At 33.6% G+C, this 13,718-nt stretch overlaps 1 protein-coding gene across 2 annotated transcripts; it reads left to right on the top strand.

Moving 5' to 3' along the window:
- Positions 1–5,032: 5,032 nt before the first annotated feature.
- Positions 5,033–12,249, top strand: LOC114301267 (uncharacterized). Of its 2 annotated transcripts, XM_082892525.1 has the most exons (8): positions 5,033–6,115; positions 6,347–6,484; positions 8,378–8,580; positions 8,955–9,006; positions 9,135–9,248; positions 9,430–9,524; positions 11,937–12,044; positions 12,201–12,249. In XM_082892525.1, the coding sequence occupies exons 1-4, from the start codon at positions 6,011–6,013 to the stop codon at positions 8,998–9,000; spliced, it is 492 nt and encodes a 163-aa protein (XP_082748651.1). In that variant the 5' UTR covers positions 5,033–6,010; the 3' UTR covers positions 9,001–9,006; positions 9,135–9,248; positions 9,430–9,524; positions 11,937–12,044; positions 12,201–12,249. The 2 variants fall into 2 exon arrangements, with proteins under 2 accessions (XP_082748651.1, XP_082748650.1); XM_082892524.1 differs by lacking the exons at positions 8,378–8,580; positions 8,955–9,006; positions 9,135–9,248; ... (1 more) ...; positions 11,937–12,044; positions 12,201–12,249 and having other exon boundaries at positions 5,033–5,424; positions 5,961–6,115; positions 6,347–7,002.
- The last annotated feature ends 1,469 nt before the right edge of the window (positions 12,250–13,718 follow it).

The following is a 13,718-nucleotide window of genomic DNA, read 5'->3' as shown; positions in this document are numbered from 1 at the left end:
TGATGAACCTAGACGAAGTAAGAGAGCAAGAACATCAAAATCCTTTGGTCCAGATTTTCTGACATACTTGTTAGAAAATGAACCTCAAAGCTTTAAGGCAGCAATGACAGGTCCTGAAGCACCTTTGTGGAATGAGGCTATTAATAATGAAATTGAATCCATTATGCAAAATCATACTTGGGAATTGGTGGATCTTCCACCAGGTTCTAAACCTCTTGGATATAAATGGATATTTAAGAGAAAAATGAAAGCAGATGGTTCAATTGACAAGTATAAAGCAAGACTTGTAGTTAAAGGTTACAGACAAAAGGAAGATCTGGATTATTTTGACACATATTCCCCTGTGACAAGAATAACATCCATTCGCATGCTTATTTCTATAGCAGCGTTGTTTAATTTAGAAATACATCAAATGGATGTTAAGACAGCTTTCTTAAACGGTGATCTAAATGAAGAGATCTATATGGAACAACCCGAAGGGTTTGTAGTATCAGGGCAAGAAAAGAAAGTTTGTCGACTTGTAAAATCCCTTTATGGATTAAAACAAGCACCTAAGCAATGGCATGAAAAATTTGATAATGCAATGCTTACTAATGGGTTTAAGATAAACGAATGTGACAAATGCGTCTATGTTAAAAACACTGACCAAGGATATGTCATAGTTTGTCTTTATGTGGATGACATGCTTATCATCGGAAGCAGTCAAAACATGATCAAATCAACTAAGCAGATGCTTAACAAAAGATTTGATATGAAAGATATGGGGGTCGCAGATGTTATATTAGGAATGAAAATTACTAAAACATCTGACGGATATGCATTATCTCAATCTCATTATATTGAGAAAATTCTTGATAAATTTATCAAGGATGATTTGAATTTAGCTAGAACACCTGTAGACATCAGTCTTTATTTATCAAAAAATAAAGGTGATGCAGTGTCTCAGTTAAAAACTCCCAAATCATTGGAAGCCTAATGTACCTAATGAATTGTACTCGTCCTGATATAGCTTATGCTATCAGTAAATTGAGTAGGTACACTAGTAATCCTGGAGAAGACCATTGGAAAGCGATCATTCGAGTTCTTAGATATCTAAGATTTACTCGTGATCATGGTTTGAAATTTACTCGATATCCAGCAGTACTCGAAAGTTATTGTGATGCCAATTGGATATTGGATACTAAAGATTCAAAATCCACTAGTGGATATGTCTTTACTCTAGGAGGCGCTGCTGTTTCTTGGAAGTCCACAAAACAAACTTGCATCGCACGATCCACAATGGAATCCGAGTTCATTGCTTTAGACGAAGCAGGTGAAGAAGCAGAATGGCTTCGTCACTTCTTAGAAGACATTCCAATGTGGCCAAAACCTGTGCCAGCTATTTGCATTCATTGTGATAGTCAATCTGCAATAGGCAAGGCACAGAATCACATGTATAACGGTAAGTCACGACATATTCGTCGTCGACATAATACCGTAAGGCAATTGTTGTCAAACGGAATAATCTCAATAGATTATATAAAATCTAAAGAGAATATTGCGGATCCGTTAACAAAAGGTTTGACAAAAGAGCTAGTGTATAGTTCATCGAAGGGGATGAGATTAAAGCCTATTACATAAGAGTCGTTATAATGGTAACCCTACTTATATGACTAGAGATCCTAAGAACTAAGTTCAAAGGGACAACTAAGTTATGTATGGCTCGCCAGAAATCACCAAGGGATTAAAATTCCTACCCATTCCTATGGTGAGAGTGATATCTGCAACATATGTTGTCTGCAGGGGTATAAGGATAAGCTTTGCTTTTAATGATTACTTATATCTTGATTAAGACATAAAATCAAGATAAGTATAAGGAGATACTCACAATAAGAATCACCTATATGAGTGTTGAACTGGGGCCGGTTCTATGAGAATGAAAAGGCTAAATTCTCTAGAAACACTTATGAAAACCAGGCGCGTTCAAGGCCAAAATAAACACAACAGTGAGAACCACGATGTGTTAGAAGATATTTTGTGTGAAATCTATTGTCTTGGCTTACACAAACGGCTGAACAATTCAAGGCATCGCGTCCATTGGTTAGCTAGTAAGTCCGATAGGTTATCACTAGGGAAGGTTCAAAGCCGAAAACTACCTATCCTGATGCAAGATATTTTCGACTTATACTCTTTCGTTAAAGTCTGCATATTGTTGCATTTCCGTTGTCATCAAATTCCATTCATGTGGGGGATTGTTGGAAATGGTTATAAAATTCTGGATAAAACCAGAATTTTTTCCTAAGTTCGGTCTATTTTTTAGGTGGGCCCCGAGTGTCGATTTACTCGGGTCAAAGTGGTAACGCGTTCTATGCCGCGTTGTGATTCACGTGGTATATTTGGTTGCTCAAAACCATTACCGAGTGAATGGGAAATTGAAGCCAAAGTGTGCTCCATGGAAATGGAGTTTTGGTGGAAATTCCTTAAGGTTGTAAATTGGCTTGTCCCACATTGATTTGGTGGGAAGTTTTGAAAGGGTTTATAAGGCTTAGGGTGAGATACTTGGGGTGTGCCCCAAGGGGTACCCAAGTGTTTTAGAGGGAGAGGTTTTGGGCAAAATGGGCTAGACCCATTGGACCCAAAAATCACCACACACGCGCGCCGCCGCCGTCCGTCCGGTCGGTTGGGTTGGGCTTCTAATCTTTTTGGGCCAAAAACATTTGAATTCTGGATTTTATTTTAATTTTATTTTTTATTAAAATAAAATCCAGAATTCAAATTAAATTGGTTTGGATTTTTTGTTCATCCAAACAGGGCGATTTTTTGTTCATCCAAACAGGGCCCTTCCCGTTTTCAAACAGAATTAAACGGATTTGGATTTATTGCTCATCCAAACAGAGCCCTTCCCGTTTTCAAACAGAATTAAACTGATTTGGATTTATTGCTCATCCAAACAGAGCCCTTCCCGGTTTGCTATCTGTTTGAATTCAAAACCAACAGGTATCATACCTGTTCAATTCAAAACCAAGAGCCACATACTTGTTCAATTCAAAACCAAGAGCCACCTTCACTTCTATAAATAGGACCACCCTCATTTGATGTTTTCAATTCAGAAATTTCGTATTTCACTTCTGCTAATTATATTCTTCATCTTGCTGCATTTTATTTTCGAAAGAAAGAGTGTAAACACTTAGTGTGTTCGTAAGGCAAACAATTAGTAGTGCTGCTATTGTTTGTGGTAGATCATTTCATCTTGGGAGATAGACGTCCGAATTCTGAAAGCACCGTGGAGAGGACGAATCTGTCTTAAGGACACAGTGTTAAACACTGGACTTGATCAGAAAAGTTATTCAAATAAATTAACCAAGTAAGTTGTTTAATTTTATTCTGTTTTTTATTTGTTTATTTAATCAGATTTTATTTTTGTTTTTGTAACAAAATAAAATCTGTGGTTTATTTATTTATTATTATTTCGTGTTTGATTTTGGTAATCAAACAAATTCTCTCATTTTATCTATTTCTTTTATTCTTGTTGTTGTTTTGTACACAACAGAATTTAATCTATTTAAATACAGTAATAATTGTCCAATAATAAAAAGGTTGGTATAAATTTTAAACCCAAAAACTTTGATCATGCAAATAATTGTTTTACTAGCTCAACTAACCCTTGGAGTTATATATACACTTGGAGTGATATATACAGCACATTATAACACTTTTTTGTGATGGCTAATTTTTTAGACCAATCAAACTCATGCCTTGGTTAGCGGGTTGGATTGGGAGAGGGAAAGAAAAAGGAATCGATTCCTATTTAGTTTGTTTTCATTCTATATGAATTAGCATAATTATCCGTACTAGGTATAAATATAAATAAATAATTAAAAATTAATTTTGAAAATTAAATAATAATTTAAAATTAATTAAATTTTATTTATTTTTATCACAGTTAGATATAAGAGAATTTTTTTTATTCTTATGTCATTAATTGTGTGCTAAGTTCTTAATAATAAATATGTCATAATTTAAGTGGTAAAAATTAAAAAATAAATCACAAAAATTATATTTATGATAAAATATAAATACATTTCATCTTATGAGTTTTGTAAATTTAATTTATCATGTGATTGTGGTAAATCATATTTGTCAATATAATAATTTTTTCATGTTTTGTGAATTTTAAAAATTATAATTTGTCTTATGTTATAAGATTTACGTAAAAATAAATTAGGATTCACTTGTGATATTAAATTTTGGCTTAACATTAGATTTACGCCAATTTGTCCTTCAACTAATCATTAAAAATTATCTTGTTCTGTTCCCAACTTATATGAATCATTTGACCTATCTATTTATTAAATTAGTAAATAAATATTTGTAAATATTTTTTTATAATAAAAATAAGAAATATGGACTTATTTTATGCAAACTTATTAAAAAGTTTGGACTATAGTTTAAAAAAAAACTATATATTTATGTTTAAAACCATTAAATGAATAGTTATATATATTTATGTATAAAAAAATTATTTAAGATAAAGTCACCCTAAATTGTAGGTCATATTCCAGTCCTAATAAATTTAAATTTTATATTTAAATTATATCATATTTTATCAGTCCGTGACTGATATGAACTAATTTGGGAGTTCTAATATTGGATTAAACTCTAAAAAGTAGTCAAAAAAATTTAGTTCAATTCTATTTTTTTTCTCCAATCATTCTTGATTTAAGTCTAAAAAAAAAAAACAAAAGGGAAAAAAAAAGAAAGGCACCATGGTTGTATAATCCCAAATGTTGTCTCAAGACGTATCCTCATCATGCTACTATTACCGTAAAATTAATTAAATTATGAAAGATAATTAAGACATTTAATTTACCATTCTTAAAAATTACTTATAATAATTTATTTGATAAGTGTCAAATTTTAATTTGATAAACATGAGAGTTTAACCCTAATGTCACATCATTCACTACAGGAAATTAGAAATTTTACGGCGTTTAATTAACGACGTTTTATGAAACGTCACTTTTTTAAATAATTAACGGCATTTTTAAAACGTCGCTTTTGTTGTTAATCAAAACGGCCCCGTTTTATGAATAGAAGACGCTTGGAAGCGCCTCCAAATGACGAACCCTATTTTGTCTCTCCACACCTTTATTTTGAAAACCCACCGCCGTCAAGTTCGAAGTTATCACTCACTCAAATCTCTCACTCTCTTGCTCTCTCTCGATTCTTCTTCAGAGCGATTGCGATTTCTAAGTTTCTCAGACCCAACCTATCTGCAACCGTATGGCTTCAATCTCGTAGTTTCTCAGAGCGATTGCAATTTCGAAGTTCGATTTTGAGCACCGCCGTCTACAATCTCAGAAAAACCAATCGAATCCTTCAAAATCTGCTTCAGCTCCGTGATTTCGAAGTTCGATTTGGAACTCTTCATCTCTTCAATCAGAGGTTAGTGCTTTCGGTCCTTTGTTTTACAATCTCAGAGCTCTACAATCTCAGAACTCTAGATTGTGCTTTCGATCCTTTGTTTGGTTGCTGAGAAAACTTCTCATTACCTCTGAAATAACATCATATATTTGAAAAAAATCTTAGTTGTTCTCTGCTTTTGACTTCTCACTTTCTTCCCATGCTTTGATTAGGGATAACCTTTTTTACCAGTTATGGACGAGTAAATTTATTCATTTTCTAAGTTTATTCAGCTCTAAACAGTGCAATTCTCATAGGCATTATGTAGTTCATAGGCATTCGTAAACAGTGCAATGCTTTGATCCAGGTATTCGTGAGTCTGTATTCTTTTGATTCGATTATGTCCTCTCTACATTTTCTCAATTCATCGCTCTTCTTTCTTCTCCTTTCTCACGTGTTCATAATTTTACTACTTTTCAACTCTTTTTTTTTCTTTTTTGAGTTTCGGTTGAGAGTTTCTAGTTTTAATCTCGGTTCTCGAGAAAGAAGTGAAACTTTAATTGATTTTAATTGTATAGATCGATCGCAGAAAAACACTACACTTTCGGTGCAGAGTTGAGTCGGAAAAATGAAATACCTGCTTCAAGGTCAGGTGCTCATTCACTTCCTAAATCCAATAAGAATAATGTGCTCAGTACAAGCCACTCAAAGCATAATCAGATTGGTCAAACAGGTATACGTCAATTTTTGCTGGTCATACTAGACCATTTGTTGAATCAAATTTGTTGCCCGCATCAGAAAAAAATGGATTTGTTCAAAGAATAATTAGATTGGCTAACCAGGTTATTATTGTAACAGTATTAATTTTTAAAGGCATTGAATCTGTAATAATTTGTTTAATGTTTATCTGTAATAAATGAAATTGATGTGTCTCTCTGTGATCTGTAACTTATTTTTTCTGCAGATATATATTGTTCAAAAGAGTGCAAGAATACAAGACCCCTTTAAAAATACTAAAAGTTTTTCAAATAAAGCAAAGGCTGGTTGTGATTCCTCATCTTTGTCTGCAAAATCACCACTTCAGCATCCTAGAAGGAATATGGTAAGACTCCAAAAGATCTTTTGACTATTGGCTTAGTGAAACATCGTCATAGAATTTATGGGTTTATGTGTGGCTAACCTTTATGCTATATAAGTTTCTTGCTTTAGTGTTTTGCTGTCATTTTGATTTTGGAAACAATCATCACACATTGGTCTTTGCTTTGAGCTTTTCTCAAGATGTTTAGTATATGAAACAAAGATCATATTGCCTTAGAAATGAAGCTTTCTGAACAAGGGATTGCCACTTTGTTGCCAATATCCCTAAAGTGAACAAGCAAAAATCAAATGATTTCACCTTCTTTTTTTTTCTTTTTTTCTTGCCTTTTCTTGAGAATCAAACATAACTTAGTAGCAACAACCTTCTTTCACACCCCTCACAAAGAGAAAACCAAGTCACCTACCTTAATCATAAGTCATCATTGTCCCATTTCCTTTTGGCTACCACTAATAATCTTATGTACTAAGGACAGTGAATCCAGAGCTTGAAGACCCTAACATTGTTCTGTCATAATCCATATAAGCAAAAATCCTAATTTTCTGGGTTTCGAAAATAAACCTTAATTAAGTCAACTTTGTTCATAATTGGGTAAGGCAATCTGATGCTTTTATTTGTTGTATGATGATTATGATTTTTTGAGTATATATTAGTTACCATGTAATGGAAAGAAGTATGGGTAATAAAGAAAGTTCATGGTGATTTTTTGGTGTTTGTACTAAGGGCAGTGAAACCAAAACTTGAAGACCCTAACATTGTGTTGTTTTGAACTGCTTTACCTGATCAAATTTGACTGGAAGACATACTGTTGAAGTTGTATTAACAACTTTATAATTTGAGGATAAAAAAGTTAACTTCTCGAACAAATATGTGGCATTTTTTCTTTGCATCTTTTTTATTATCTCTATGTATGTATGTTGCTATGTACATATATGTATGCAGTTAGATATTGAGATTCCTTCTGAGAATTTACCTTCTTGCCCGTATGAATATGTATAAATGTTTATAATTTCAACTTTTTTTTTTTTTTTTTTTTGCTTTTCTAAAGGTACTCTTTGATTCTGAAACTGTGCGGTGGTTGAACCATGTGGTTGAAAAGATTTGGCCTGTTTGTATGGAGCCCATTGTTTCACAGAAAATTCTCCTCCCTAGCATACCTTGGTTCTTGGAGAAGTACAAACCATGGACTGTGGTACGAGTCTACCCTCCTAAATACGATTAATTGCTTTCCTTGTTCCATTTTTCTGGTTCAGCATCTGTATATGGGACGATCACCTCCTGTGTTCACAGAAATGAGGGTTCTTCATCAAACCACTGATGACGACCACTTGGTATGTAATACTGTCTTAGTCATGGTGGATTTATGTCAATAATGTATTACTTCTAGTCATAATCTGTTTCGTAGCCAGAATAATAGTTGAAATTCATTAAATGCAGGTTTTGGAGTTGGGAATGAATTTTCGGACTGCAGATGATATGAGTGCAATACTTGCTGTGAAATTAAGTATGAATATTAGAGGTCCTCTTACATTTTTGTGTTGGGGTTTTCCTACAGCTACTCAAATCTACCTCCTCTGAATCATGTTCTAGATGGTGTACTGCTCAGAGATGCGATTCACTAAACATTAATACAATTTCTTATAGAGTTCTTTTAGATGTTTTACACTGAGTTTGGATCTTAGATTTGAGCAGGGATTTGTGGAAGTAAAGGAAAAGGGAATGGAAAAGTGATAAAATTAGCTTAGCTTTTTGTCACTCTTCCCTTGGAGCTTCTCAAAACTCATGTTTGAATATCAACAAAATTTCAACGAATTGATTTTCCAATAAAAACAATTTTAAAAAAAAGAAGCTACATGTTTTATAGAAACTGAGATTTTTATTTGGAATATGGAATTGCAGCCATCAATGAAGGTGTTTAATGACATGCTTCATGAGTTGGACATTGGGAGAAATAACCCAGATGGCGCAGACCAGGGTTTTATTGGAAGTTACTTTCCAGACTTGCTTGACCAGCCAATGTTCCACCCACCACTTAACGGGTACCAAGCTTGTTGGAACATACAGACTTCCTTTGGGATATCAAATGGATGCCTCCTACTATTGTGAGTAACACAATTTTCTTTCATTATTTCTGCTTTTGTATCTTCTCAACTCTTGTATAGGAAATCTAACTTCAAAGCTCTTCAACCTCTTTTTCCTTACTTTAGTAATTAGGCGGTGTGCCCTCACGTTATTGATGTTGTTTATTTCTTTTACAGGTTGCTTTTTTAGATATGTTTACCCTAATTACTTTGTATTCACCAATTATCCCCATTTCTCTTTATGTTTCAATTGAGGTAGGGATCACACTGTTACAGTATTTGACCTGCTCAAGGGTGGATCACAAATAGTTCCTTTATATTAATAGTGCCGTGAGAAAAAATTGGATGAGGTATGCATCGGTTTTGAACAAATAATTTTTTATTTCTGGAATCAGATTTGGGTTCTTACAGGGGACAAGATGGAAACAGCCATTAATATAGCTTATGGTTAGTATTTAAAAGAGTTTTGGCATCATTTATAAAAAAAAAATTCTTACTATAGATATGTTGTTTCCTTATTTATTTATTTATTAGTAACAACTTAAATCATATTTCTCTGTTTTTCTTTGACTCAGCATGCAAGTTGATTGATAATGACATGAAACAGTTTATTATCAGTTCAGAAACTGATGAAATTAGAGAAGTAGAAAGCAGAGTAAGGAGCTTTCTTGTCTGGTTTGATTTTTCATGTAAATACATCAAATTCATTTTTCAGAGCGTTCAATTCAATATGTTAAAGAGAAATTTAGGGAACACAATTCCAACCACATCCCCCACATGCCCTACATGCAGGTATGTGTAAGGGTCATGGTTAGAGTTGTGTCTCTAGAATTATTGTAATTTAAAAGTTGCTTTAAATTCTATGGCCAGGGTGACCAAGTGGAGATCGCACGCTTTATGAGAGATGCAGTGAAAAGTCAGCTAAAAAATATATTTGTTTAGCAAAGTAGCATATTGAAATCAAGGTTGGGAATTTAATTGGGTGGCAGGTTATACTCTTAGAAGCCCAATTGCTATAATTTATTTATTTATTTTTCAATTGATGATTATTATTTTTTCTTTCAAAACCAATTACTGCTCCGTTTGATAACATTTTCTGGAAGGACTTCTTGTATTGATCACAAAGTTTTGAAAATTTTAAGAGGGTGTTAGTCATAAACAATTTTGCGATCACTTCCAGTTCTAACAGTGTTGATTCGAATGGCAAGATGTTTGGCCTTTGGGATGTCAACACAACGGTCTTCAATTGTCTTGTAATAACTATTAATTTGTGGCTTCTTCTGATGTGCAACACGATTAAATACTCCTAATGTGAGTCATCTTCTTGTTTTAACCACTTACTGAATTAAATACTCTATGGCAGCAGAGCTAAAAAGCTTTTTTTTTTTTCCAATTACCTAGAGCTAATATACAACTTCAGCTTCTTATTGAATTATAGGTTGTGGATTCACTTAGTAGTCATCCCACTATTCGGCCAATGTCACATCCCAAGAGGTGAGTAATCATTTAATCAGTTTTTTTGACAAATATCATATCTTATTAATTACAATACTTGCTCTTATTAAATATAGGTTCACCTTTCAAAGAAAGAGAAGAAGAAGAATAAGAAGAAGAAGAAGAAGAAGAAGAACTAACAAAGTAATAGTACTAACATAAAGCATTAGTTTTTATAAGCACCTTTAATCTTTTAGCTCTGATTGCTAAAGCACCTTTAATCTTATAGCTTAGGATCTCTGTTAGGGTGAATAATAGTGATCTGTATTTTTATATGAATGAATTATTTTTTTATCCCTATGTAATACAACTGTCACCAACCTTCGTCCCCGTGGACCTAGGGTTAGGGTTTAAATATCTACATACATTCCCCAATTTCATATCACATGCTCTCTCCCCACCAACTCTCTTATCTCTATATCCATCTTCGCATCGAAACTATAAATCAATTTTTATTTGCGTACGATTTTATCGATTCACTTTCCCCACCAAACAGTTCACCCTATAAATTGTTCAAATTTTTAAGGTTTTGAGGATGAGAAGGAGATCTCAATACCTTGATCTAGGGTTTTAGGGTTTCAATCCCCAAACCCAAGTTGAGATCATCAGGGTTGTGAATTGAGCTAGGGTTTAGATTTTCATAACCAATATAATTCACTCTATAAATAGTTGAATTTTGGGGGTTTTTAGGATGAGAGCAATGCCTATGAAGACCCTGATCTAAGCTTGGAGTTTCCACTTCCAATCACAGTTTCCAGATCATCAACATTGTAAACCATAGTGGGTTTATAGTAATTTCTCTTAATGACCAACTATTTGCTATGTATATTTTTGGTAGGGTTTGGACTTTGGAGCTGGAAATTGGCTTACAAGTTTGGGATTAAAGTTTTAATTTCTTTTCTTTTTTTTGGGGATATGTTTTTCAATCCCAATTTTAGGGAATCAATACTGTAAATGATACTGGGTTTATAGAAATTTACTTCACAAGATAGGGCTTTTAGCTTTTGATCGATTCTTCACAATCTGTATGCTCCATTCAGCTATTACTCTAATCTATGGTGCTCTGATAATGTTTCATATAGTTGGCGATTCTATTCTTTAAAACCTTTATCTAGAAAGGAAGCAATTGCTTGTTTGTTGTTTCTAAAATCAGCTTTTAAGAAGCGAGAAAACAAGTATGGAGGATGATGATGAGGTTAGTTTCCAACCTTCTACTACTCTGTTTTCTTCTTTTTTTCTCTGTTTTTTTAATTTTCAAAATGAAAATATTCCTCTTGCTATGAAGAATTTATTACTTTTTTTTTTTACAGTTTGGTATTTTGTGTGTGTGTGTGTGTGTGTGTTGTGTGTGTGCAGGGTGAAAATATTCCCACATGATTGTTTGTTAGGCTTACATTTGAATTCAATGTTTCATAATGTATTCTTGTGTCTTTGGGTTGAATTTTCACCATACGTTTTCTCCATGACCAAGCTAGACAATGTTGAAGTTAAAAACCCTGATGTATGTCTACTGTTGATAATAAATATCTCAACTTGGCACATTTCCTATGTGCTTCATTTATTTTATTGAAGTCTGATGTTGCAACATTGGGTTTATGATGCTTGATCTTGTTCCTTGACCTTTATTTGATGATACATCATAGATTGTGAATCCAGCTTTTATTAAAATTAATCTTGTGATGTACCAGCCTGCCAAGTCATCAGCCATCTAAAGATCTCCAAAACTGGAAACTGCTTTTACTCTGAGATGCTTTATTTCACAGTCATTTTTCTGTCATTTTTGTAACTATGCTCCTGTTATGTGTGATTTTATTTTACACTATCATTGCAGTTATGTTTCTTTGCACCCACTATTTTGCTAATCTACTAACACCTTCTGGCAGTCTAAACTTGAAAACTTATCGTTCATGTACTCAAATGCTCAAGATTATGCTAAAGCCAAGAGAAGAGTTGCAGAACTCTATAAGAAACATGAGAAGGAACTCATAGAGGTATATTTTTATTTGTTTTTGTGAAATTTTAATGAGAAAGAACTCATAGAGGTATAAGAAACATGAGAAGGAACTCATAGAGGTATATTTTTATTTGTTTTTGTGAAAACTTATCGTTCATGTACTCAAATGCTCAAGCTCTTCTCATTGTATTAGGCAAACAAAATTTTAATGAAGAAGATTGAGGATGATCAGTTCCTAGACCTTGACTCTGAAAACAAAATTTTCGTTGGTAAATTGTTTGTTTGTGCTTAAAAGCTTGTAAGCAATCTTCTATGTTGTGTTCTCTTTATTTTGACAATCACACTCAAATTATAGCCTTACTTTAAAATAGCAATGTGTAGTAACTGAGATGGAGATGTTCAGTTACAGCACTGCCGGTGGAGCAGCAAACCAGGGTGCTCTTGGACCGTTTGGTTTGTTGGTTCTTGCAGATGAGAGCCTTTCTGAGCAGACTCCCATTTACTTCTATGTTGCCAAAGGAGCTGAGGGCAAGTTGAAGACTTTCTTCTGTGCTGATGAATCAAGGTTTGTTACTCTTTTCATTGTGCACTTGAAACATACTCAATATTAATTAACATTTTTTGTCCTTTATTATAGTTTTATTGGTTATGAGTATTACCAAATTATATAAGTCCATCCTTATAATTTTTAATTTTTTTTTGAAAATTATATTGCCTGCCCCTTGTTAACAATCATTTTGAAGGTAGAATCTCCATCCATCTCTGAAAACCTCCATTATTTTCATATAATTCTGATTTTTTCTCCAACCCGAAACATTGGCTTAGTATTATTAGAGGTTAGGATGGCAATAAGGCAGGTATGAGTCTTTGACCCCTACCCTCCTCCACCTTTGTTTAGTGAATATTGGACCTTATCCACCAGACTCTCCTCTCCCCCTCGGCCCTCCCTACATAATATAATCTAGTCTCCGACCCTACTTGCCCCGTTTAGTGTTATGTCTTATATTTTTAGTATTGAATAGTAATAATGTGATTTTGATAGTTCTAGATGACAATGATTTAACATTGATTTAAGTGTGCGATCAGAGTCAAGGAAGAAAGAAAAGAGATGTAATATACAATAAAACAGAGAATAGAAGAGAGAAAAAAATCTTTAAAATCATTTTATAATTATGTAATTTATATGTCAGGTTTTTTATAGTATGCATAATCTGGTCGGGTTACCCTCCCCAAACTCATTTTATTAGAATCGGGGAGGGTTGGGAACTGCTGGGTCGGGGATTTTTTTGCTATCCCTAATCAGAGGACTGTTTTTGGCATGAACCACAACTTGACTCGCCGATACACCTGTTTTTTGTGTAGGTCTTCAAAGGCAACAGATGTGATGAAACCAATTTACAGAAGCACAGTTCCAGTGCTCAAAGGAGAAAAGTTCAGCATGAGAATATTGGTATGTTAAAAAAATCATTTTGCTTAGTAAATAATAATTTGCTGACTAAAATCCTAAAATTTATCGAAAATCAAATTTGGATTATTAAAATGTGGGGTCATTTTTAATTTAGGTGAATCATTCGATAGTAGAAAGCTTCGCTCAACGCGGGAAGACGTGCATAACTTCGCGGATATATCCAACGAAGGCCATCTATGAGGATGCAAAAATTTTCTTGTTCAACAATGCTACTGAGGCCAACATCATAGCCTCCCTCAAGAT

Source organism: Camellia sinensis, chromosome 10, assembly GCF_055761805.1.
Source record: "Camellia sinensis isolate YWXY chromosome 10, ASM5576180v1, whole genome shotgun sequence".
Taxonomy (NCBI): domain Eukaryota; kingdom Viridiplantae; phylum Streptophyta; class Magnoliopsida; order Ericales; family Theaceae; genus Camellia; species Camellia sinensis.
The sequence above is the reverse complement of the archived record's forward strand: the minus strand, read 5'-3'. Positions and strand labels throughout refer to the sequence as shown.